Source organism: Seriola lalandi, unplaced genomic scaffold (assembly GCF_002814215.2).
Source record: "Seriola lalandi dorsalis isolate HSWRI2012SDOR001 ecotype SW California unplaced genomic scaffold, Sedor1 jcf7180002054682, whole genome shotgun sequence".
In the NCBI taxonomy this organism is placed as follows: domain Eukaryota; kingdom Metazoa; phylum Chordata; class Actinopteri; order Carangiformes; family Carangidae; genus Seriola; species Seriola lalandi.
In genome coordinates, this window is record NW_019525235.1 from 2540039 (window position 1) to 2566861 (window position 26823).

A 26823-nucleotide genomic window follows, 5' to 3' on the forward strand; every position below is an offset into this window, starting at 1 on the left:
TTTTTTTATTCTTACAAAACTGGGAATATTTCTTAAGGTGGGAAACATGAGGGTTGAAAGATAATTTTCATACCACTGGGTATTGCTAACAGCAAAATGTTTATTTGTTTATATACCTTATAAGAGTATGTGCATGTATAAGTGTATACAGTATAAGTATATAGTATTATTCTGTCTGTGAAGGTGTTGCATGCCTGCCACATGAGCTTCAAAAGTGTACTGTACATACATAGTAAAAATACATACAAATATTCACAGAATAAGCACTACGTTACTATATTCCTGCTAACAGAAATGGTTATAGACAGGATTACAGTATAAATGTAAAACACTCTGAAGTTGCCTCCTACCACTAAGTCATGGTTTCAAGACCACACTGTTATAGCGTTTTGTGTTTAAGCTTGAGATACAATTCTTTTTTTTTAAAGGATTACACTGTTCCACATTGAGAAATATGCAGGGTTGCATGTACAAAATGTACAGCACATCTCAGTGAGGTGAATTAACAACAAAGTACAAAATACTTTCCCATGTTCATATAAAGAGCAAGTCACTCTCTCTTATACTACTACAAAAATAGTGTTTGAATGCTGCAGGCAGAGGTCATTCACATATGTTTTATCATAGTTTTTAACAGCAATGCATATAACAGAGTGATATACAGTCACGTTCCACAATCACTGGAACAGCAAAAAGGACAGATTGTCTTTTAATTACAGAAGAGCAACAACCTTTTACTCTACAGAAGTATCGCCGAACCTGAAGATACAACACTTACCACCGCATGTGAACTTTTGTCATGAGTTTGAGTTGGACAAAAAACCAAGCAACATAAGATTTGGACAAAGGGGAGAACTCACTGTACTGTACTGTACTGTACTGTACTGTGTATCAGTAAATTCAGATAACCTTCCCCTCAAGTCACAGCAAAGAGATGTATCCCTTCTTTAGCACTGTATGTTGTTACACAGCTTATATTTGATTATATGAAATTAACTGAGCTGTCTAAGGTGAGTCTGAGCACCTCATGTGACAACAGACAATGAAAAGAGTGTATTACTTTACAACAAAAAACAAATAAAACATTAAAATTTTGTCAATTGTAGGTTAATGAAGACATGTATCATAGAGCAGAGGTTCCCAACCTCAAGGCTGTGGACCATTAAGGGGACTCTGAACATTTGCTACTGGCAACTGTATGACTCTGCGAAAAAAGGTGAATAATTGTAAAGCTTTATAGGCTATTATGTTTGAAGAGTCTGAGCTACGTTTTTCATAACTCCCTGTCACATTCCCAACAACAATATATTGTTTTTTAGACATGGTAGCCGCATGACTCTAGAGATGGCAATGTTGGCCTATGGGTCCACCACTTTGGTCCAGACCAAAATATCTCAACTAATCAAAGGACTGCCATGAAATTTGGAACATAGCATGGAGCCCAGAGGATAAAGCCTAATGACTTTGGTGATCCTTTGACTTTTGTGCTAGTGCTGTTTCACATAGGTAATTTTCAGGGGAGATGTCCCTTCAACTATTGGACAGATTGCCTGGAAATTTGGTTCATATGTTCATGTCACCCTGGATGACCTGTAGTAATTTTGGTGATTCTCTGACCTTTCACTTGGTCAGCACTTCAATTTTCTCAATAATTTGGTTAAATACCTGCAAAACAAATTACATTCCCAGCAGCCTCAGCTTGACTGTGTTTATTGCTAATTAGCATGAAGCATGATAACATGCAAAACTATGATGCTGAACATAGTAACCATTATACTTAGTAAACATCAGCATATTAACATCATCAGTGTGACCTTGTTAGTGCACTGACATTAGCATTTAGCTCAAACCACAGCTGTGCACTGGAGTACAGCCTCAGAGAGCTTTTAGCGTGGTTGTAGACTTAGTGTTGTTAAGTAAAGAAGGTATGGCAGAGTATGTGTGGCAACCAGTCTGGCATCAGCACCTCCAGCATTCATTCAGTAGTTTTATTTTAATTTAGTAACTAACCACAAGAAGATATAGAGCTTTGTTATCCATTTAGTTTCATCCTTGGCTGCTATGACACTATCAATATAAAAATGATTTGCAGTTCAAAAATGGTTGGGAACCCCTGTCCTTAGAGTAGTGAGCAGAAATGAAGAAACAAATCCCTCTTGTTTTAGTTTGGGAAGCACAGAGACAGTTATGTGTCAGATACCTTGCTGTCATCTCCACTGATCATTGTTTCCCAGCATTAAAAACAATTATATTCTCTGTGCTCTTTTACCTGATTTGATGCAGTTACATTTTTACATTGCTACATTGGTTGCAGAGAAATTCAGTCATTAGTAAATTTCAAGCAAAGAGAACAATGGCCGGCAGCACAAGTGCTCAGAAAGTGCAAAGTCGACACAGTATGAGATGATGCAAAATAATGTCATTGGTCACAAAGAAGACACAGTTACGTGCAACCAAAGTGACCTCTGTTATTATGCTTGAAATAGCCCAAAGAAATGTTAATAAATTCTTAAAGCAGGTGGCGTCATGGCAATGGTAAACAAAAAAATATACACTGAAATGTTTTGTGTCATCAAACAACCTTAAACATCTACTGTACAGAAGAGCAAATATCTTAAACATGTACAACTATACAAAAATTGATGTGTATGTTAACTGATGTGTAATATTAACAGAGATAATAACGTTGAGGACCACCTTCCCCATCAGTTGGGCACTTTAGGCTCAATTCTGAGTGAGGCTTCATACATGCTTTCTTCATCCAGAACACAGCTCCTATCCAGTAGATACTCGGCTACCTGAAACATGAAAAAAATATGTTTCTTTTATTGACATTTACTCATTTGGCAGATGTTTTTATCCAAAGCAACTTACAAGCGAGGGGCAACACTAAAGCTTCAGTGCAGTAGGAGACCCAGCCTCAGCCTCAGATCTCTGGCCTCAGCTACTGCAATGCCCCTCTGGCGGGCTTCCCTTCACACACAGTGAAACCCTTACAGATGGTCCAGAATGCAGCAGCCTGTCTGGTCTTCAGGCAGCCTAACAGGGCACATGTCTACACTGTACTACAATGGCTACCCATGGCTGCCCGCACCAAATTCAAATCACTAACGCTGCCTTTAGAATGACTTCTGGGTCTACACCATCTACTTGAAGTTAATCATCCAGCCTTCTGCTCCTTCTCAGCCACTACGTTCCTTCAAGGAATGTCGTCTGGCTTTGCCATTCCTGCACACAAGGGAATCTCTGTCCAGACTGTTTTTCTTTGGGTCCACGAAGGCTGAACAAGCTACTAAATACGATCAGATCAGGGGTGTACCTCTCAATCTTCAACAATCTCTTGAAGACTCATCTCTTCCCGAGAGCACCTCCTATCCTAACACCTCCAACACCCTAACATGCTTAATTATCACTTGCTATGCACTTCCGGTGCACTTATTTATCTGATCTCCTTGCACTTGCAATAGATGAAGTGCTAAGTACTAGGTCTCCTACTGCACTGAAGCTTTAGTGTTGTCCCTCACTTGTAAGTCGCTCTTGATAAAAGCATCTGCCAAATGAGTAAATGTAAATGAATAATCACTCTTTGGTTCGACTGGCCGCAATAGATCAACATACACAACCTGTGAAGAGGGGTTGCAAGTAGACATAGATTTATTTTCACCAGTCCCCTCCACTGAAGACCAAGGCAGACTAAGTGATGGTTGATATAAAACCTTTCCTCTGTTCTGTCTAAGACGCTGCATTTATTTTAGACATAGCTTATTTAAGGAGTTATAAGCCAAGAAGGAACAACTAGTCTGCAGTCTTGGTATTAATTTACCTTTGGTTGCAGGTCAATCTTGTATGCTGTTTGCTGAAACTGCCTGATTTCTCTTATGATATGAGAAATCTGAAAAGCAGGAGAAGCAGGATATTAAAATTTTGACTGTAAAACAACAAATTTGCAACAAAATCCCACATATGGCAGGACACAGAAGATCTCACCATCCTCATTTTTGAGAAGTTGACTAAGTTGTCTTCAGTGTAGTTCGGTGTTCCCTCCTCAATGAAAGCTAGGTCAGTGAGGTACATCCCCAGATAGGGCACACAGGGAGGATCACAGCTGGTGGGAAAAAACACACACATCATCCACTTGTACTGCTTTTTTGATCCAATCCAAAACAATGTCCTTGGACTGAACTCACTTCTTCAAAGCCTCTCTCAGGTTTTTGAATCTCCCCTCTGATGAGACCAGCTTCTGCAGCTTGTCAATCAGTGCTTTTGTCTAGAGAAAACGGATATCAAGAACACAATTAATGATAACACTAAGCGCATTAGGAATAAAAGAAAATGCATAGGGAGATACAGACCTGCTTGGAAACCTTGAGCCAGGTCTTCTTGAGGCGAAAGACAGAGCTGCGGTTGAGTGAGGAGGTGATCTCGAGCACGGCATTGTAGTTATGGAGACAGCGGCAGATGTCAGCCACAGCCACCCATTTCTCTATGACTGCTACTCTTGTGACCACATCGTCACAGTGCAGGATCTCTGTGGCAATAAGGTTGCTTATCTTGCAGAGGAAAGAGAGAAATGAAAGGTTTAGACTCAATATTATGTTTGAAAATCAATAAAAGTTGCAGTAGAGGATCTGTTCAGGGGGCTTGTTTATTGGCACATACATCATTGAAATGCTTTGTTGTTCTCATGATGTATGGTGTCTTCTCATTTTTGTCATTCTTCATCCAGCCTTGCCCAAAGAATTCCCTGTAAATTGAACAATTCAACAGTTTAAAAAAAAATATTTGTATTTGTGTTCTTCTTGGCCACCAACAGCTGAGATGTGATGGCACTCACTCATATGGGATGACCTTAAACACCAAGTGGTCCAGCAGAGTGAGCTGCTCTGCAATCTCCAGCGCAGAGTGACTCTCAAAGGGCTCAGCCTTCGCTGCTCCCACCTAAGAGACACAAAATGAACCGAAAATGATTAAAGACGCACAAGGTGAGTGAAAAACAGACTGCAAATACTCAAAATTCAATTAACTTGATGTTGGTATCCATCTTTGGGAGTCTATCTCCCAAAGCAAGAAGGATGAGAGGAGAGGAAATATCTAAAAGATATGTGTCCAGGTTTCTTTTGGCAGAGAAATGTACATAAAAGACTTTCAGGAATTAACTTCAATAGTGCAAATCTACTTCAACGTTAAGGTGGATTGGAGCTGAAACTATTTGCTGATTAATTGACAGAAAATTATTCTGTGACGATTTTGATAGTTGATTAAATGTTCAAGTAACTTTTTAAGGAAAACTGCCAAAGATTCATTTGACATATTTTATGGTTTTCTTCATCCTCTATGACCATTAACTGAATATCTTGCGATTTGGACTGAAAAAAAAATCAAGATATTTGTAGATGTCACCTTTGGCTCAGGGAAAGCACTCATGTTATGGACCAAACAATTAATCGTGAAAAAAATTATCACATTAATTGATAATTAAAATAATCATTACTTGTAGCTCTTAAGCGGATGGAGTGCTCTCCACAGAAAAGTGTATATATTTGCATGTTTTTGTTACAGTCTTGCTTCCTGCAGCTTTAAAACTACTTCACACTAAACTTTCACACTTACCAGTTGTGTCACGTCTTCAAGGGTGATCTGACTGTCACCATGATCTTCCTGAGTTAGAGTCCTAACAGACAGAACAAGATAAAAGTCAAGCTCTGAAGTATGTACAGTATAATAAATTGTCTCAAATACTGGGTTTACATAATAAATTTGAGTCCTCTGATAAAACGGCACACAACAATACCTGATGATGTTGGCTGCTGCTTTCCTCTCCTGGGTTAACAGCTCAGGGTCATGCATCACTTCCTCCAGGAAGGCAATAACCTTTGTCTTCAGCTCATTATTACTCTCAAAGTCCTGGAGAGGCACATGCAACACACACACACACACACACACACACACACACACACACACACACACACACACACACACACAAACACAAACAAGCCTTTTTTCAGTTAACCGTTTTTCTTTTTTTTTTTGTCTACGTTATTCGTCTGTTAACGACAAAATATTTCCCTGTGTTGCACATAACCAGGTGGACAGTTTGCATAATTTGCATACAGTGTTTTGCATATCGGAGGCTACGAATGATTAATCAGATATAATAATAGAGTATAATACTATGATTGAAGTACCTGTTGGTTGAAGAATTTGGATTGACCAAAGTCAAAGTGCAGGAGGTCACTACACAAAAACTAATGGATTCCCTAATCAAAAAATAACTGAAAAGCACTGAAAATCACAAATAAATTACATCTATCCATCTAATGTTGCCTTTAATGATAATTTGATTACATTAATTTGAAGGCAAGGTTTTGAACAGATGGACTTGTAGATGGAAATCAAGCTTTTCAGAAGTTCCTTGGAACATTATTGCAGGAAATACATTATTTCTCCTTTATACATGTAAAAAAAATTCATGTTTTGATACTGTCAAACATTGTCTCCGAAGCAAATTTACTGAATAGATATGAGAATACTGCAATGGTGAACTGGGCGATACAGCAAATGTGCTCTGATTTTTGAATTTTTGTTGGGATGTTTTACCGGAGAATGTTTGGACACCCAGTGTCTCAGGACGTTCAGAACTCTGTTGGTCGCTGCTCGTCTGATCACAAACTCTTTGTCTCCGTTTCTCTGATCTGTTGGGAAACCTGGAGAAAATATATAATTAAATTTTTACACTGAGCTCTCATCACTATGATACATAAAGCTTTGGCAAGCAAACACCTGTAAAGGTTGGAGAGTATGAATCTAAAACCAGTGCTCAGTGGGCCTGATGTGGTGCAGTTTGCAATTCTTTGCAGCCTGCTGACGTTAACCAATAACTACAGTTGGACTTTCAGCCTGAATGGATAGTGGATAGGTGTGTATACCAGTGCTGGCGAGGGACATCCGCCGATATTTCTCCTTAGTAGGGGTGCCCTCATTGGCTCCGGCTGTGGCAATTGCAAAGGCGGAGGCAGCAGACAGGGCACTGCGGTTGTTATCAAGCTCTCGACATGAGGACATCACCATGCCATTGTTGTAGGAAAATAGGGAGAACTCTAGAAGGAAACACGGATAGAGAGGAAATAACCCTGTGATTTATTTTGGTGCCATGTATATTAACTGGGCAGTCAGTTTGAGAAGAGGCATTACAAGTTGCAATGACAAATTTACACATTTTACAGGATTCAGAAGTTACAAAAAAGCTCTTAGTAAAATACTATTTATATTACTGAATATAACTGAATTCATATGCGCCGCAGAATGACCTGCTTCTTCTCCTTACTCAAGCCTCCACTAGGGGGCACTACAGGCCAGCACAACTGTGTCCCTCCAGACTTTACAAGAGGCTTTGATAATCAAGATGGTTGCAGCTAAATATAGCCACCAAATATCAGCATAACAGAGGAATCAACAGATTCTCTGCAGTCTGCTATGTTTAAATCTTGGGAATGTAGACAGATCACAAGCAGCTAAGAATCCTACACCATGTGAGACACACACATTGCTTCACAATTTTGGTTAATTCACATATTCACAGAGCAGACTTTGTTTTTAAAATCTATTGTGTGGTTCTGTCATAAGATTTAGAAGGCACAGATAATCTTGGCTCCAGTGAGACTGCCTCATTACTGGGGGCGGCAGGGAAAACACGGTCTTGATGTAGTTTCTATGACACAAGTTTCTCGAACACCTACTGAAGCCAAGCATTGGCTTTCCCCACATGTTCATGATCATGAACAAATTTATATTTTATGACTTATGCGTCACAGTTTCATGTTTGTTTTTCTTTTTCTCTTTTTTCTTTTTCACTGAGCTAGAGCTTTAATTTTCATACAAAACAAGCCAAAACTTATAACCATATTATTATTTCAAATTTAATAATATTGTCAGCTACAAGCTTTGTTTTATTATGTGGTCTGTTTCTGTGATCAAACACAATAGTGTAGAGGGTTCAGTGATGAATGTGGCACTGGCGGAGGCAGGGGATACAGGTGGCATGTCAGTGTGCGGTTTACAAGCTTGGATATCACACTATCGAGTCGTTATTACGTCAGTGCACATGTCTACGACACAATGTACCTGAGGAGTTTTTGCATTTAACGTTTTTTGGGGTGGTTGGTGACTTGGTGGGAGAGGCCTCTGGGTCCCCATCATCACTCTGGTTTGGATCATTGTCACTTTCCTCTCGTACGGAGAGATCTGTATCATAACAAAAGCACACAGATTACTCAGAATATGATTACAGGACATCAATATTGGGATAATTTGCTTGGAATGGCTGCTGCCAACCCACCTTGTTTGTTCACGGAGGATTCTTCCACCTTGTCCTTCTTGTCCTCTCCCTCGTCCGGGATTTTACTCGCGATAGGGCTGGCCACATAGAGTTTATTGATGTCCAAGGTGGTCTTGCTGAACGGGGACATGGATGAGTACATGCTTGCATAGCCGTTTGAGGAGCAGCTGAGGGCAGCCAGGTCAAGAGCTTTGCCCCCAGTGATGATTGGGATGTTGAGGGAGAGCTTGCGCCGGCGGTTTGGGGATGAGTTCTTGGCGATGGCGAGAGGAGGAGGGGAGGAGAACTTTCTGCTGGCCCTGGGGGAGCTGGGAGGCTCTCCATACAGAAGTTTACTGTTCTGACTGCTGGCAAAGAATAACTCCAGGGACCTGCATCAAGGGAGGATATATGCATTTGAATTTGAGACATAGGAATATGCTTCTTTAATATTTGTTAAGTACACCCTATGTTTTAAAAGCTTAGCTAAATACACAACACCTCCTAAATGATTTATGCAAACCAAGTCATCCGAGCAACCAGAAGTCCCTTTGCAGTTGCGTCTCATCATTTCAGAGCAAGATACAGGCTGCAGTGTTGCAGAAAACCTCTCCCACTCCCTGCAACCCTCCTGGCGACCTCACGGGTTCCCATAAATAGCACAGCGAGTGATAGTGCGCATGGCCACTGCTGACACAAGCAGCCAAGTGTAGGTGTCTCACCGTGACATGACAAGCGCCACGGGAGAGCATGCTGCAGGGTGTGGGCATAGGGAGCTCCCCCTGATCTGAGCCCCACAGTGGGGCCCTCGCTCTAGGCCCTGCGAAGCGGCGAGTTAGCCCCACCGCAACACTCCGTCAACATTTCACACTATGGATCTTTTGCAGACAAGGAGAGAGGGAGAGAGGGGAGGGTGGGGTCCTGCAGCACCGAGGCTGGTTGCCATAGAGCGACAGAGCCCAGTTGAGACACTCTCCCAGGCAGGCAGGAGGAACTGGACCCAATTACTGCCTTCGACCAGTGAACACACACATAAATACACACTCACACACACAGACACATACACAGTGATACGGAGGCATCATAGAGCCTGTCTTCCTACACTGCTCCATCTGCTGCTTCTCTGTGCTCATGTAAACCAACAAAACAAACCCCCCAAATTCACACACACGAAGCCCTGAAGATTACAGGACTTAACTGTTCCAGTGTCACATACAGTATCGAAACACAAATTCTACAAATATCCCTGAACACCAGCTGGACTCATGTTTCACCCTCCTCACATCCATCGGCTTAATTGGCATGGTCATGAATACAAAAAAATTATAGTTTGGAAGTTTTGAAGGAGTACTCCACTGACTTTGTGTGGTGTTTCCATAAAGTAAAATCATTGACCATTTGAAATTGTATTTATATTGATATTATTCTTGTTGTTTTACTCCTGTGCAGCCATCTGCCTTAGGAACTTGTAAGAGCTGCTGTAGACAATGCATTCCCTTTATATTTGAACTGAGCTTCTTCAGGTGAAACTACTCACAATTTCATACATTTTTATGCATAAAATGGGAAACAAACTCTTCATATGGTTGCAGTTAAACCCAAAAGTTCAAATTGCAAGCTTCTTGGCTCCTGCACACGCCTTGCATTGATTAGAGGACGACAGCGCTTCACATGATGATAGATCAATCTCATCTTTATGCAGCATTGCAAGGTCTGGAAGGATGCCAAACAGATCGAATGAGATTTGTTTGTCTACTGTAAACGCTGTCAACAACCTAGCAACAATCAAGCCTGTCCAAATGTAAAATGACTCACCGAGCAGGGATGGCGCTGATGGGCTTCTTGTAGATGGTGATGAGTTTGTCTAGCACCACGTCAGCGGTGGTGAACACACGATACGAGTGCAGAAAGGTGTTGAGGAAGTCAATGGAGAGGAAACGGAGGTCCGTCAGTCTCTCCAGCAGGCGCTCGACGCTGGCGTAACGGATCTGCAGCACCTTGCAGGAGTTCATCATCTTACTGAAGCGGATGTCAACATCATCACAGTACAGACTTGAATCTGACCTGCTCAGGGAAAAAAACAAAAAAAAACAAGTAGAACTCATGAATGCCAGGAAAAGGGAAAATATGCACAAAGTAGCATGTAAAGAAAAATGAGCTTACTTGATCATTTGTGGCACTGTGACTTTTGAGTTGTCTTCAAAGGCGTTCATCATCAGCCCATTGCACCGGATGTTGTCTATGCACTGTAGGACAGATGCAGTTGGAGGAAACAGAGAGCACAGAGGAAATGTTAGGGAATTGGATAACATGCAGGCTTTCTGCCGACATCCTCGGCTCCTTGTCTGACTGCTGGAGACTGTGATGTGTGTTGACGTGCCTGGCTGATGTCACTGGTCCATGCAGACTTCTCTTGCCTCGAGGAGGCCACCAGGATGACTGTGAATGACTGGCTGTCCTTTGGCTCCACGACAATCTTGAAGTCCAGGTGCTCCATGTCTTGGCCACTCTTGTCTGATTTGGCTTTGAGGTGAACACAAAGACATAACATAAGCTGTCATTTTCTCTATAAATTTAAGACATTCATATCAAGTGTTTGAACTTTATCTACATTAATAAAAACAGGGAAAAGATCATCGCTAAAAATGGTTATTTATTAATTTAATTATTTGGAGTCTGTACGACTCTGTAATGGCGCTGTTTGCCTTTGGAGCACTATTTTCCTGTTGTTCCAAAAATTAATCATAAAATATTAATAAAGTCTGACACACTTTAGTAATCATACATTATAAGCAACATCACATATGGTACATATGATGCATATTTCTGTAAGCTTCTCTATGAATAAAACACTCACACTCATCATCTGTCCCCTCAGGGTCCTCCATAAGAGTACAGTCTATGAGCGAGACGACTCCATTCTGCAAACAACATATAATATACATTCAGTGTCCTCACACCAGCATCATGTGACTCAACACACTACCATACATTTATGATACAAAGTGCTAGAATCGTCAATTTACTGCCGTTATGAATTTTGGAATTAAACATGAAAATACAGATGTGTGAAGCTGCGTCTCCACAGTGTTTACGTAAATGATTGTCCTTCGGAGCAGATCTGAGAATACTGACATCATTTCATACCTATTTTATCAAAAGTATTTGAAACTTTTCAGGGACAACAATCAATTGCAAGGTGTTATCTACCTCCTCATGAAAAATCTTGCCAAAACACACTTAACAAGTCCTTAATAAAACACATAGTGAGTCCACATGTCCTTTATGACTTCTTTATTATAATGCCAATGCCATTAATACTGTGTTTTAGATTGCCTGTATGTAAAACAAGTAAAAGAAGCTGATAAGACTTAAGACATATGACAGCCGCGACACATGAGATTGTTACTTTACTTCCCGTATAAATTGATCCATGCACTTTTTTTTGCAGTTTTTGTCATGATCTGCCTTTGTGGTGTAGGAAACTGTTGGCCAGTAAACAATAAGCCTGACATCACTGGTGATGAATTAAAGACGTGCATGTATCATAACCTGTAAATCCCTTGTATGTTTGAGGGCAATTTGAATATAGTGCAAGAATGGCGGACCCCGCCACTGACTATGACAACTATTATATTAAAGGGGTAATTCTGAATGCATGGTTATTGCTGGAAAATTGAAACTATACATAGTATCACAAACAAAATTTCAAGGATTATGACTAAAACATCTCACAACACAGTTAAAGTATATGTAAGGTCTTCAGTTGGGAGCTTTTGGTCTCAACTGAGACCCCCAATCATCAATCGCCCTCTATGTTGAATCATGTGGAGTAATAATACACCACCACTCCATTACACAAATCAAAGTAACATCAAGCAGCTGCTTTCAAACATGTACAATGAGCCTCTGTGTGTGCGTGCGTGCGTGCGTGCTTGTATGAGTGTGTGTAGCTCCGGTGGTCATTGCCACTGATAAAAGCCACAACATTGCTAACCCTGTAGCTTTCATCTCCCGCCAGTTAATTCGTTCAATTTAGCTCAGAGATTTGTTGCTGTGCAGCGTTGTAAGATTGTAATGTTTGAAATAAGGAGCAGCTCCACTACGAGCTCAGCAGTACAGGCCCACCTTGGTGAGATGAAGCTTTCCTCCCGAACCCCTGGTGCAGATGATTAAATGCTTGGAGAAGAGAAAGCACTGCCTCTCCCCCTCCTTCTTCAGAGACAGAGAGCCCAGTCGCCCACGGGTGATCTTGCCCTTCTCGCTCATTGGCACCTGGATAAGAGACCCTGTATGTGGGAATAAAAGAGTATGTGCAAATAGACGGACGAGGGAAAAAAGAGAGAGGGAGAGATATAGAGAGGTACATATATAAATGGAAAAGAGGCAAGAACAGGGGGTTAGGACAAAAAGGAGCAAGAGGAGGGGATAGTGGAGAAACTAAATAAAAGAAAGAATCGATATCAAATTGCTCGTCTTCCTCTACGATTGAATACATATACAGTCACATGAGATACTAAGGATTAAATAATCTACCATTTCTGTTTTCTCTCTCCTCATCCATCAAGGCCTGTTGGGGACGTGTGACATTTACAGTCCCAGATTCATCATCAGTTTGCCTCAGAGCAGTCTAATTACACTTGGAAATTAAAGACTCTCCTCATGAGGAGTACATGTTGTTCCCCAGGGAGAGAGAGATATGGGTATTTATATATATGTGTGTATATATATATATATATATATATATATATATAAAATGCAGGGCTGAAGATGTGAGACTGGTCTGTCAGACAGATGAGGAGGAACCCCGTTACCTTGTCGAACGAACGTCTGGCTGGTGTCCAGGAGAATCTCGCAGCCCTCTACGATCATTCGTTCGATTGCCAGGTTCTTCCTGATGTTCTCGGTCTCACTCACTTCGTCGTGCATGATTCTAGTAAAAGGGACATTTCATCGTGCACAAGAAGTCTTAGTATATCACTTCATGATTGTACACAAGGGCAGGATTCACAGAGGGGACCAGTGGGCACTTTTCAAAATGTTAGTCTACTCATCTTAGTTGACTCAGTGACTACTGTGCATTTAGCGAGAGGCTTTTTTCACAGGCTTTCATGTGATGGCCCTGAGAGCTCAACGCATTATAACTTAAGAAAAACACATGCAAACAAGCAAATTCATTAAACATCTTTATTAATTTGACAACACGTGCTGCAAATACACACAACACAAGTGTTTCCAGGGGACACAAAAAAGTGAAGAACCCGGCTGGGACGCACTTGTTCAATAATCTGCGTTTGCGTTAAAAGCCTTAAACAAGTGTGTTCCAGCCGGGTTCATCACTTTTTTGTGTCCCCTGGAAACACTTATATTGTCATCTTGCAGCGCGTTTCTGTATTTTGTTGTGTTCGTGCATTTGCAGCGCATGTGTTGTCAAATTGATGAAGATGTTTTCTGAATTTGCTTGTGTTTTGTCTGTTTGCGTGTGATTCCCTAAGTTGCTGTGCGTTGAGCTCTCAGGGCCACTGTACTTTTTACATTTAATATTCTTTTTTTTTTGTAGTACTTATTATAGAACCCTGAACCCACCCCATTACAGAACACACACCAAACCTAGGCCTATGATTTCTTGTGTGCCGTTTACCCTACAATGTTGCTCACTTGAGACACCGTGCATGTTTGTAGTAGTACCTGGAAAGCTCCTCCAGCTTGGATTTTGCGTAGTCCAGACTGTTTCTCTCTACATGCTCATGGGGTGTGTGGGCCAAAAGTTCGTGGAGTGTAAGAATGTAGCGGGGAATCTACAGAAACAGAACAGAAAGCAACAGGGGAGTCACGCTCAAATATATCGGCTCGCATCCATCCATAAATGTAACAACCACAACACAAACATGCACACACAGGAATATACAAGTGCCAACGTTCACGTAGACTAATGAGAGGTAGATCAGTAGAGAGCAAAATCTACACTCATCAGCAAAATTTATTATCAACACAGCACAGCCTGCAGTAGGCCCCAGCAGGGTGGACTGTTGGGAAACTGCATGCCTTGCCAGAAAGGAGCCATTATTAAAGCCTGAGCTCAAAAGACAACCGCTTTTTATAGACATGAAAAACACTACAGGGATATTCTGAGCAAAAGCAGACAAATGCCTGCTGTTTCTGTTGTTGATCAGCGATGCTACAGTGTGGGACATCACCAACACCAATGAGTGTTTAGGAAAAGGCAAGTCTTGACTGAGCCAGTCGCTAGAATACAGCGCATTGATGAAAATATTGCTTTTGGTTACACTCAGAATTAGTCAGTTTGGTTACCAGGTTACGTCTATTATTTATTCTATTCATCACTCTCAAATGAAGCAAGCCAGTGGGTTGCTCCAGAGCTCATGGGCTCTAATGGAGATAGCTGGATCACCTTTTATCCTCAGCTTAGCCTTAGATAATACGACTGCTCACAAGGGGTTAATAGCAAATAAAGTCAAACTCAATAATATATGATATGCTGTGAAGACGATCAATCAAACCTGTAAATCACTCTTAATGTACACTAACAGTGATAGAAGTTTGGTTAATAAGTGGGTAATTTGACAGCTGTCAGGTGTTTGGACATACTCTGGGTGAGACATATTAGTCATAACATTTGAGGTGTGATTAAATCTATGCACATGAAGAACCAGTCAGTCTTTTTTTTTTTTTTTTTTTTTTTTTGGCAAATTCACCAACTGCTCAGTTACATCTCTGTAAGTTTTATCTTCCCACACATTGGTGTAAATGCTATTACAAAAAAATTCTCCACACTGTCATGAATATACTGCAATTCTCTGCAATTCTTTATTCCAGTTTAACTTCATAGTTTTCTGAAAATGGTTGCGTTTAAAGATACTGAGTCTAAACAATCCAGTGCAATATCCTTATGCAATTTTGTTTGTAACTGTAGATCATAAACGCCTCCTCAGGACGTTTAATCCCCAAATTCACAGAGACAATGCTGACGACATGACCTCAGTGTCCTCAACAGTAGCTTCAGCCCTGATTACTGGATTTATAGGTAACAACTAATCATTCAAGGAAAGCACCAGTCCGTCAAAAACCTTAAAGACTAAATCGACAATTTTAAGATGCATAAGAAGAGAGCAGGATAAAATGGTTATGGGCTTCAGAGTGCCTTTAAAATATACCCAGCTGTGAATGTACAGAAAACAAAGTTGGCCAACTGTTTTACAGACAGCCACAATGGGCTATCATTGGCATAACAATAGCTACCTAGTATTAAGTTGGTGAAATATATGGCCCAAGGGTAGCATTTGTATATGGAGAGAAGAACTTGGCCCAGAATGGCTGCGAGAGCACAAAATTAACGACAAAATCTGGCTCCAGGCTGCAGCTCTGCAGCAAACAAATGGGTCTGCCTTTATTTCTTGTGTATATCAGTGAGGGAAATGAGCTAACCTGGAACATGGGGTATGTGAGGAAGGTCTCCAGGGTCCTCTCCTCACAGTCGGGCTTGGCCTCGTACTGCTTAAGCAGCTTGTCAAAGTCTCGGTTCTGCTTGCAGTGAGCCAGGATCTGCAGGCTGTACTGGTGGTTCCTCACAAACTCCTGGTAGATGTTCAGCATGGGCAGCAGAATGTCAAACAGATCCGCTGCAAAGAGATCAATAGCAAGACAACAATGACACAGACAAGACTGAGGGTTAACACTGAAAAAAATTATTAATAATGAAACAAAGAAAGTAGAGGAGATTTTTCTTACCCAGCACTAATGTTGGCCAGCTCGCTATTCTGGCTTTTAGACCCTGGTAAAATATCTGATGTAGAAACATGATAGTTTCACTGGGAAAAAAAGAGAAAATATATACGTGAAACTGATTTTTTTTAATCTTCTCAAAGTTAATAATCCTGCCAACATCCAGCGAAGTTTTGATAAATGAAAGCGCAGACAGTGTGTACGAGAGCATGCGTGTGCAGGTTTTGACCATGAATATGCTTGGATGAGTGTGTGGGTGGATTTTGATTAGGTTAATGAGGGCACATGCAGATTACTGTCTGTATGCCCAGCAAAGAATTTCCTGATCGGGCAGGAAACCTTGATGTCAGACTGAATATGTCTACATACAACTACACAAACATTGTGTAATTCCAGTTCATATAGTCATAAATACTTTTTTTTTAAATTAATCATCGTTTCATCAAGAAACATATATTTAAATTTAGGAAGTACAGGTCACATTGCTTAGTCCCACATTGTTTACAACTTGATTTTTTTTACTTAAAAATACTAAAGTTGTATAACAAAGCAATGCATGAATGTATGTAGCATATTGTTTTCGTTTTTCCAATTTTGTGGTATGTGGTGGACAAGTGGAAACTTCAGCTGATATGCAAGAGACTGGTCACATGCCAACCAAAAATCAACATAATACATTTTCTGCATGCCATAAACATTCAAAGCAAATTTCACAAGATTCACATATTAGTTTTACAGATATGCTGTCATGAATTCAAAAGTTTGACAAACGGAAATTTTGAATTGCCAACTGTATGAGGTGATTCATCAGGGGGTTACCAATATCATTAAGATTTATTGACGAGGCATCATGAACATGTATCAAGTTTCATGGCCATCCACCCAATGGTTGTCAAGGTAACCCTAGGCAGTGTTTATTGTTTGTGGTCTACACTACATGTGACGTACTATACACCTTATATTTTAGACCAAACAGAATACGGCTACACATCGACCAATCAGAATAAGGCAAGAAATCAACTGAGCAGACTAAGGCTACCAATAAACCAATGAGAATGCAGCTACAAACCAACCAATCAGGATAAGGATACAAATCAGCCAATCAAACGTGTCTAAAAAGCGACCAATCAGAACGTGGCTACAAATCAGAACAAAGCTCCAAATTGACCAATCAGAATAAGGCTACAATTCGACCAATTACAATGCGAGGTGGTAATTCTAGTTTCTAGAATGTTAAATAAACAGCTGCTAATGCTTAGATCGGCTATAGCAAAATTTACAAATAGCTCCTTTAAAGGTACCTTGCGCAGTTATCTTGTGAACAAGCAAATTTATGTTACATTCTGTCTTTTGTCAGAACCGATTGTGTGTATTATTGAGGCCTAACAAACATGCTCAATGCATTTTGCTCCTCATAAAACATTTGCAGAGCCCATTTTTACGTTTACAAGCTAGCTTGCTAGCTTCTTTTCTCCTGCAACATTATGTTTCTGTGTTGCGCATTACTGTTTCCCGACAGTCGTTTAGGGGAAAAGCAACACAAAGACACAAAGACTATGTACCTACGTCCAGAAACGCTCCATAAAGCTACTAGTGGTCACAAACTCCACAGGATACCTTTTTAAGAAGATTATTTTTTGTAGGGCAATCTTATAGGATGAGAGAATCCAACCTGTTGAGGAATATGCTGCTGACATCATCATGGGTGATGGGTGGTTTCTTGGAGCTGGCAGCCATGCGGAGTGGCCTCAGGAAGTTGTTCACCAGGATGTGAAGCTGCTGGACATACTCGGCTTCCGAGTCCAACATGCTGAACACCACCTGGTTCCTCTTCCTCATGCTCTCTGCATGTGGTGAGCGGATGTAATCCTGGATGATGGTCTTCCACTTCCTCCTGCAGATCCAGCCTCGCAGGAAGCTCTGGACCTGCAGTAGATCAGGTTTTTATGGCCTACGGTCACTTCCTCAAAATCTAAATATACTCTTAAAAATAAAACAAGGTTAGGTTTGCATGCTTTACTTTTTTGATTTTCTTGATTTCTGAATCGTCGTCGGTTGGGGCAGCTGCAGGGCTGGCATGGATCTTTTCGTTGTCCTTGAGCAGCCCAGCGATCTGCCGGGGAAGCAACCACAAGAAAGACCAATCATTCCCACTTACACATTTCTCTTCTTCTCACTTAGTGTACCAGCATGTAAACAAAGTGACTGAGTCAACAGGACAGGACCTGTCAGCGCTGTCAACACTGAGACATTAGCCTGACTAAACTCGCTCTGTTCACTTGGCTGGTATCTCTGCATCAATATTTATTTACATTGGTCATTTAAATGCAACATGTACCAGACTGTCCTGCATGTCTACAAGAGGTAAACAGGCTGCTGAGAAAAAAAAAAACGCAGACTGGAGCTGCCTTGAACTGTTTGAAGCTGTGTCTCCATTTACTTTGTAGACAGCAAGAGAGTTAATTGTCATTGCATTTCATAGAAGCATTGCAATATAAAGCTGTGTTCATGCATATTCAGCACATAATTTGATTTCAAGCATCACATTTGCACATTAAAGTAAAATGACTATTTGATCTGAAGAATACAGCCGGGAACGCAGCCCTATTGGAGGCATTGTTTCAGAGAGGAGATGCAAAGTGGAGAGTGGTCGGCCTGACCACGGCTCTCTCTGTGACGGGGTACCGCTTCCATTTTTGTCCTCTCACACTAGTTTCCACATATGAGGCAAACAGAGCAATAATCAGCATAATGCATTGTTTTCCCGTTGGTTCAGCTGTTATTTGTTGTGCTGGCAGGTTGAGACAAGATCAAGACACATGAAAATTTTAGAAAGGACCATGCGTGCAATGCAAGAAGCAGAGGTAATATACTATCGTTGTGCCAGTTCAGGAAGTCTATTTACAGCAGGTCTTACTGATATTGTGTGCGGCTGCCACACATTTGTCTATAGATAGAAAATCCTGTAATCCTCCAGTATTGTGGTTTAGTCAGAGAGGACAAAATCCTGGATATTTTAACAGCACTCACTTTTGTGTTGAGGCCCCAATTACAGTAAAAGGAGGGGTATCAGAAGTAACAGTTCAGCCAAAATAGCCCAAAGATATACTTCTAAATGGGGTGTAATACAAAGCTACTATCTGTATCTGTTTATATCACATACATATCTGTATTTAGATTTATACCAGAAGTGGTAAGTTGTTTTATATTGTCATTTCTACTCCCCTTACTGTATGTACATGTACAAGTTCAGTGCCAAAAAATATACAAAAAAATATTTAAATAAAGCAACATTATATCCATCCAAAAATGAATTAGATCTAATTAAATTAGATTTTAGACGTCTAAATTATAGCAGTGCAACTGTTAATTTTCTTGGTGGAAATGAATAGGCATAGTTTAAATAGAGCAGGAGGTTTTGAAAGTGCTGAAATACAACTCAGTTGCACTGGGCCATGGTGCATGATTTTTCATTTTAAAACAAAACAAAAAACCAACATGACAGTTGCGTATATAATGGTAGGAGGCCAAGATAAAAATAAATTTGGTCTGAAGTGTCTGTGATAAAAACAAAACAGAACAAGAAAGCTATTGACAAAAATCTGAAAAGCTTTTTTGGCCGATTAGCAGGCATTTTTGAGACGGTCCCTCACTTCATTTCTATCTGCTGTCAAGTCACACAAGGTGCAGACTTCAATATCAGATCATGAGGCAAAAATAGCACCTGGGGAACATCAATCAAGTCTTATCTTGAACTGCCCAACAAATCTGGTGACAACTGGTGAAAAGTTATTGAGGATGGACCTCAGTGACTGTCTGAATATCAGACTTAAAATGAACTCTCTGTGGTTTTAGCATGTCATTTGTTTACATTTGAACAAATGGTGTTGCATTTTTGGAAGCAGTCCCTGTTGGGACTATACAGACAACAATCACCTGTATTGTTTTGATACTAGAGAAAAAGTCTCAATCTGATCTGAAATTATTTTCTATGATTTCTAAACAGATTCATGGATGTTGGCTTCGAGTGATATCAGAGATCCTGGCACCACTGTAAAGAGTGAATCCAGCTGATTGTAGCGAGGTGTATTTAGATTTGACTGAGGAAGTGGTGTGACGTTTGTGGGGGGTGAATATTAGTGAAATATTCAGATGCTGTTCGTATCGGTTCAGAGTGCATTATCTGTTCATATCTGAATAATGTATTCGTATTTGTTTACATTCCTACTCCTGAGTGTAAAGGAATCACAGTAAATATTACCTCTGACTTAAGCCTTTCAATCTCTATTTCCCCATCTTCTATCTGTTGTCGAAGTTGCTTAGCAACTGTTTTCTCCGTCTCCACAATCTGAAGCAGATGAAGATACTTCTGCATGAGAGTCTCATGCTCGTTGGCCAAGTTTCTGTAACTGTAACACATGCAAACACAGACAGACACACAGACACACACAGTTTTGAATTGTAGCTTGAGTAATGAATTTCACATTAGTGCATGTAGCTTAATCTCACATCAAAGCAATCAGGTTTTTCTTGTGAACAAAGCATTTTTCTTCAAGTCTGTCATTCCTCATAGTTTTAACTGCACTTATGAAACCATGGCAACATCCCTACAGACTGAGCACATCAGTCAAAGATTACTTACCCTCTACCGACTAATTCAACTTCTAATTGCCATGTCTTCACATTTCACTGATGTGTGCCTTTTACCTGGCGTGTGATATTGCAGCCACCCATTCATCGCAGTCCTTTACATCTTCTGTGCGTAACTCGAGCGCCTTTTGGTTTTCATGGGTGAAGCTGACAGTGAAATAGTACTGAAACAAACAAGGGGGGAGAGGGTGAGGATTAACCTGACATGTTTAATGTTCTACACAGGAAGGAATATTCATTATTATATACCTTTTTAGATAAATCTATTATATAGTGGTTTGGCTTAAGCTTCTCCACTGCTTTTGTCTCTGTGTTTGTTCCACTGCCTCGCTGCTGCAGACATCAAGCGGGTGATTTAAAACCACACAGGGCCTGGGGAAGCCACATCTTCCTCGCCCACCAGTGCAATTGATGGAGCACGATGAGGGAAGCCTCCCCCAGCTCAGTTCCTGGGATGTCTCTGGTTCCCAGGAGGAAATGCCATAAGACATGGAGGCTGGAGCCACGGCCAATTACATAACTGTGCGATACCTGTTTCCTAGCAACTCCAGTCAATGTGAACAGTTAGGTTGCTTTTGCGTTTTCTTGTGTCACTCGATTAAAGATGAGCGTGATTCCTTTCGCGCTGGACTCCCAGCAGCAACTAATTGTGAGGGGTATAGTAGTTTTTACATATGGATCTTGTGTTCTATTTGTGTATGAGTTAATACTTCAGGCTGTTTTAGTGGGGTTTTTTTACTTTACAGGTGTACTTAATATGCCTTTAATGTGCATCCTTTGATTGAAGAGATGATCATTTGCAGGAAAATGTCTTCCTCTGAGATCATTAAATACAGCGATGAAACGTAACTAAACAGGAGATGCAATAATATTTCAACCAAAAAAAGGGCAGAATATCTCCAAAAGAGGATATATTACCAATTAGTTGTTTTCTGGCACCTACCGGCTTCTAAACTAAAAAACAGTCTTGACTTCTAATCCAAGTTTTGTTCCAATGAAGGTTTTATATACAAAACATATAATGAGTTTATAAAATCTTATGCATTCCAAGTGGTACATGAGAAACAGATCAAATTATCTCCACCTTTACCAGACACAGTAGTCATTCATTACATCTTTTTAAAAAATAATCTTGTGATTATTGTTTTAATTAAGTGTTTTAGTTAGGCTTTATAGATGAAGTGTAGGTAATAGACAGGGGCACATTTTGGATTTCCATTATTCAGGAATTTCCTCCTTTGCAAGCAGCCATTCTGCAGAAATACTACTTTTGCTTACCTGAACACTATCATGGCTAAATGACTAAATGGACATGTGTAAAAAGAGCAGTTTTGATTTTACATGAAATATAGTGATGTTTGGTGGTTTTCAAAGTGGCCACAAGTACATATGCAAATTGCTGGCTGCAAAAAATAGTCTCAACTATTTTCTCAAGAATAATACTTAACCTGTATTTATAATTGCAATTTTCCAGAAACTTTCATCAATTTTAATGTTAATGTCGTGTTGTCATTTTTATCAAGTGCATATAGTATATATATTACTAATTAGATTTTTCAAAAAAATAAAATAAGATAAAATAAAATGATACCACAATTCCCATAAATGAAATGTCATCTTCCTTTTGGACTGCTCCAGCCATGTTGAGTGAGACCAGACTCTAATCTTTGGCCTGTAGATGTTCAACAGGCGCCTATCAACCTGCAACTGATCATTATTTATGGCTGACTGCTCTTCCATCTTCACATTCATTAGGTATTCATCCTACCGTCAAAGAAAATCTATTTCTGGCAGGGAGGCATGCATGTTGTTGTAGTTTTCCCTCATGATCTCTCTAAGAGCGCGGTGTGTGTCTGATGTGAGGCCATGTTAAGCACACTGTCTGCTTCCTGCTGCATGTTTATGGCTGAGTCATGCACCTTTTAAAAATCATTACAGATGTTAACAGAGATATGAGATAGATACAGCATTGATAAATCCCATGATATAAATACATGAGCATTATTTGCTCTTGAATCAGTTAAAATTGCATCTATGGGACCACAACTCTTGTCAGTCTTGCTGTGCTGCGGATACGAGTAAGTGGTAAATAAATAATTATAATAATGTTTTTTCTACATGAGTTGAATGATTCCTGTGCCTTGTATAATTGCTACTGACTGGTAAACAGCTCAGTTTTACCGCAGCAGTACTGTAAAAGGACTTTCCTGATATAATGAGATCTATACAGTAATATATTCCCTGGAGAACTATGTGTTAGTAATCACTCAACTTGCATCCACTTTCATTTTAATGAAGACCTTGAGTTTGGATGCTAGGTTACTTCATCCAAACACCATTGACATCAACGCATCGAATGTTGTATATTAGTCAGATCTTTTGATTTACAGTACAGTTTGTATCAAATCAGCCATCACTTGCTCCTGCAGCTTCTTGTGTTATTGGTTGAAGTGCTGCTGTTTCCCAGTGTGAGCGAGCTGTGTTTTCTATAAATGGACTCTGACCCCTCCAAGGTACTGCAAGGAACAAATTTAGCCCAGATAGCGCTCGCATTAATAGGAGAGATGCGACACACTACTTCTCTCCTCTCTGTTACCCTGCCTCTTCCAACTGCATCATTCTTTAGGATGCAAATAAGGGTTGCTATAGAAACCCCGGGCTCAAACGCATTATCATTTTCACACTAACTGCATTTGAGGATAAATATAATGTAGGGATTATAGTGGATTGCTAAAATGTTGCCACAAAACCATAAATCCAGGTGGGCATAGGAGATAGAGGTGTATACTATACTCTTACAGTATTTGTGCTCTTCTAGATGTTTGTTTGTTTGTTTGTTTACATTGAGAGGAAACTCTTCAGCAGCACATCATATCAGTCACATCATTATTTGTGCTCAGTGCTTTTGCTCTCTTCGCAAACAGGATTCACAGAACAAAGTGAATCAATATCTTTTATCTAGTTTATCATGAATTTAGTCCAAGATGGCAGAGATCTATTGATCCGACTTTTCTCAGCATGTTCACATTCACATTACTGCATTTAAAACAGCAGAATGCAGAGGGAAACAACACTGCTGACAAAAATATAAAAACAATCCAAATTCTTCCAGGGAGGGTTTCTTTTTTCCTTTTTTCTTTTTTTTGTGCCTTTAAAGCAACTGTGAGAGCACAACATTAGCCAGTGTGTTGCATTCTGCTTCGTCAGCACAAGGGCAGCTGTTCACAGGAAGAGCCTGGACTCACTTTGGATTGCAGCCCTACCTACAGAGTCAGGCACAGAGCCTGGAGAGAGGAGAGGGGACGGTGACAGTGAGGCATTATGTTCCTCGACTGTTTATTCACAATAACAATATTGGGAGGCCTGTTAACCTTTTCACTCAGAACTTTTGTGTTTTGATGATTTAAGACGCAGTCAGTCGACATCTTTTAGAATCAAGTGAATCCTTCATTTGCAGGTCTCCACGTACAAACCCTGCTACAAGTAGTCTTTATAAAACTGTAACACGGTCTGATAGCGGCTTGATTAAAGATACCACTCTTAACAAGTCAATTACCATGTATAATGCAAATGAATATATATATATATATATATATTAGATTGAATCATTTCATTCAGGTCAGCTAGATCAGAACTGACTGATCACTGGCACCCTGCTGTTTCTCGAGCCCCAACTGTAATTTTATCTTTTCACCACAAGATGGAAACCCTGAGGCCACAACTTTTTTTTTTTTCTTGCATGTTTTATTCGAGGGAGCATTAGGTATATCACTCTCCGCCCTAAAACGTCAAAAAGATGATGACTGATGATGACTGAAAGTCAAAAGCAAAATATGTGACCAACCGGGATGCAAATGCATCACCTTGATAAGAGCAGAAATCCATTTGCATGTCATGCACCACTGAAAACTCTCCCACCAATAGGGAAAAAAAGGATCAAGCTCGGGTTTGCTGCAACATAAAGCAAAAACACTGCATAGCCCATTGCCAGGGCTGCTGTAATATCATTAGGTGTTAATATTGTTACCTCATCATTAATGCCATGCATGCATTACATAACGTGCGATACAGCAATCTGGAAGCTCGTGCGATTCTACTGCGCTGGATTTGAGGTCATAATGCGATGGGATATAAGAAGAACATGTTCATAAGAAAAGCGTTTTGTACGGGGCTAATATAGAGTTCAAAGCCATTTGGCCCACAGGAATTTTTTTTTTTTCTAGATTCAGTGTTGCACCTTGTCAATATTTTAACGTGGCTTCTGAAAAACAATAAAGCAATGAGAAAGAGAGAGAGGCTGTGTGTGTGTGTGTGTGTGTGTTTGTGTTTGTGTGTGTGTGTGTGTGTGTGTGTGTGTGTGCGTGTGTGTGTGCGTGTGTGTGTGCGTGCATGTGCGTGCACGCGCGCTCTCTCCATACCTGCTTTTCCAAACACTCCTTGGCTGACAGTGAAGGTTTCGGAGAAGGCGCCCTGTCGCATATGCATCCCTCCAACAGGTATAATCCCGAGGGTCGAGAGCTGGACTCGTTCTCAAAATAAAAAAGCATATTCTGTAACAAAGCGAACCACTTTGTGTGCCATTTCGTGTTGTCTGAGCTCTTTTTGCTCAAGCACCCTCGTCTTGTACCATCCTTTTTTGCCAAAAGCCCCAGGTAGGTGACATGACCATCATTAAGTCGTATTCCCTTCTGCATTTTGATGAGGAGACTTCAGCTGCACACGGTGGATCGGCCGTTACATCCTTCTGAAGTCGCTCCAGAGAAAAATCAAATCAAGAAAGACAAGATGTTGACTTTCTGAATGCGGACCTCTAGCAGCAGGCTCGTCCGCTCTGTCCGACGCATTCACCGTGTTGGCATTTAAGTAAAAAGAGAGGAACAAAACGAGCAGCACAAGTCCAGCATCCTAAAATCTTTTGTCATACTCCGAGCGCTTTGAAGGTCCACATTTTCCCATCGTGTTAAAAAAGAAAAAACCCCAAAAAAGACAAAAGATGAAAAGTGAGGGTCGAAAAAAACAGTCTGAACAAGGCAAGCTGAGAAGGAAGGAAAGGGGTTCGGGGGTTTGTCCTTTTCTCACATTAAATCTCCAGAAACCAGTAGGCTTGGTGCTGAGCTAGGCAGTGCTGGGTGAAGTCACATGACGCATGCTTGGGAAAGCAGATTTCAGGACCTTGGACAGGGACGTTTCAACAAGATGCCGCATAAATTGAGTTTCAAGTATAGAAGCAAATACTGGGGAACACAAGACGAAAAAAAGAGAAAAATCCTCACATTAATGGAAATCAGCCATTTAACAGGCTGCTGAGTCAATGTCTTTTCACTTTACATTCTTCATGTTTCATTTCAAACTTTATGTAGCAGAACCCTTGTGTTTCTGACATTTCAACTATTCACCGTGTTCTCAATGGCAAAGCAAGCAACATAGTTTAGATAGTTTGAGTTTTTTAAGTGGTTACATAAAAACATGAAACAATAAAAGTTGCTTTATTACCTTGAGCACAAGGAGGAGGAGGAGCATTGTTTTGGTGCAGTTGATATTTTAGCCCAAAACCCAAAGGCTAAAGGTTACAGTGTGTGTTAACCAGAACTACTACTACTCAGGGTCCACTTATTCTAAGATTTCACCATCTTATGGTCTTCACCCAGCATAAGTGTGATTAAATGGGTTGAAATGATTCTGCCTCCAGTGGTGGAAAGTAACATAGTACATTTACTCAAGTACTGATCTTAAGTGCAAATGTGATGTAAGTGTACTCTACTTAAGTATTTCCATTTCATCAGAACTCTTTATATTTCTGCTCCACTACAATTCTGATGGAAATGTTATACTTATTATTGCAGCTGTAATTCCATTTTACACACAGAACATATGAAGAAGTTTTAAAATGCACTTCAAAAAGTAATAAATGATTAGTCAATTTGTAGTTGATTAGTCAGTTATAAAATAATTAATCAGCAACTGTTTTGATCACTGATAATTTGTTTAAGTAATTTTTTAATGTAAAAATATCAAATATTTCAGTTTCTCAAATGTCACCATTTTGCTGCTGTTCCTGGTTTTAAATGCCATTTTGAGCTTTAGACTGTAGGGCTGAGAAAAAAAGGACTATGTCA

At 40.2% G+C, this 26823-nt stretch overlaps 1 protein-coding gene across 1 annotated transcript; it reads right to left on the reverse strand.

Moving 5' to 3' along the window:
- Positions 1 to 80: 80 nt before the first annotated feature.
- On the reverse strand, positions 81 to 25810 carry rasgrf1 (Ras protein specific guanine nucleotide releasing factor 1). The gene is made up of 27 exons (XM_023422624.2): positions 25126 to 25810; positions 20765 to 20871; positions 20319 to 20466; positions 18078 to 18170; positions 17730 to 17983; positions 16064 to 16143; positions 15761 to 15954; positions 14003 to 14112; positions 13129 to 13247; positions 12443 to 12603; positions 11172 to 11235; positions 10695 to 10837; positions 10478 to 10560; positions 10130 to 10378; positions 8336 to 8706; positions 8122 to 8241; positions 6927 to 7097; positions 6598 to 6704; positions 5792 to 5904; positions 5611 to 5671; positions 4835 to 4938; positions 4660 to 4744; positions 4353 to 4550; positions 4188 to 4267; positions 3988 to 4105; positions 3824 to 3892; positions 81 to 2798 (listed from the first exon to the last, which is right to left on the reverse strand). Exons 1-27 carry the CDS (start codon positions 25399 to 25401, stop codon positions 2706 to 2708), a joined length of 3771 nt encoding a protein of 1256 aa, XP_023278392.1. The 5' UTR covers positions 25402 to 25810; the 3' UTR covers positions 81 to 2705.
- Between the last annotated feature and the right edge of the window lie 1013 nt (positions 25811 to 26823).

What these genes read in the sequence shown, in the direction of transcription:
- rasgrf1 (XM_023422624.2), bottom strand. Translation starts at nt 25,401, where the DNA reads ATGCAGAAGGGAATACGACTTAATGATGGTCATGTCACCTACCTGGGG. An exon ending in AGGAGTGTTTGGAAAAGCAG is followed by an intron (nt 20,872 to 25,125) that starts GTATGGAGAGAG and finishes TGTTTGTTTCAG; the next exon opens with TACTATTTCACTGTCAGCTT. An exon ending in GCTGCAATATCACACGCCAG is followed by an intron (nt 20,467 to 20,764) that starts GTAAAAGGCACA and finishes CATGTGTTACAG; the next exon opens with TTACAGAAACTTGGCCAACG.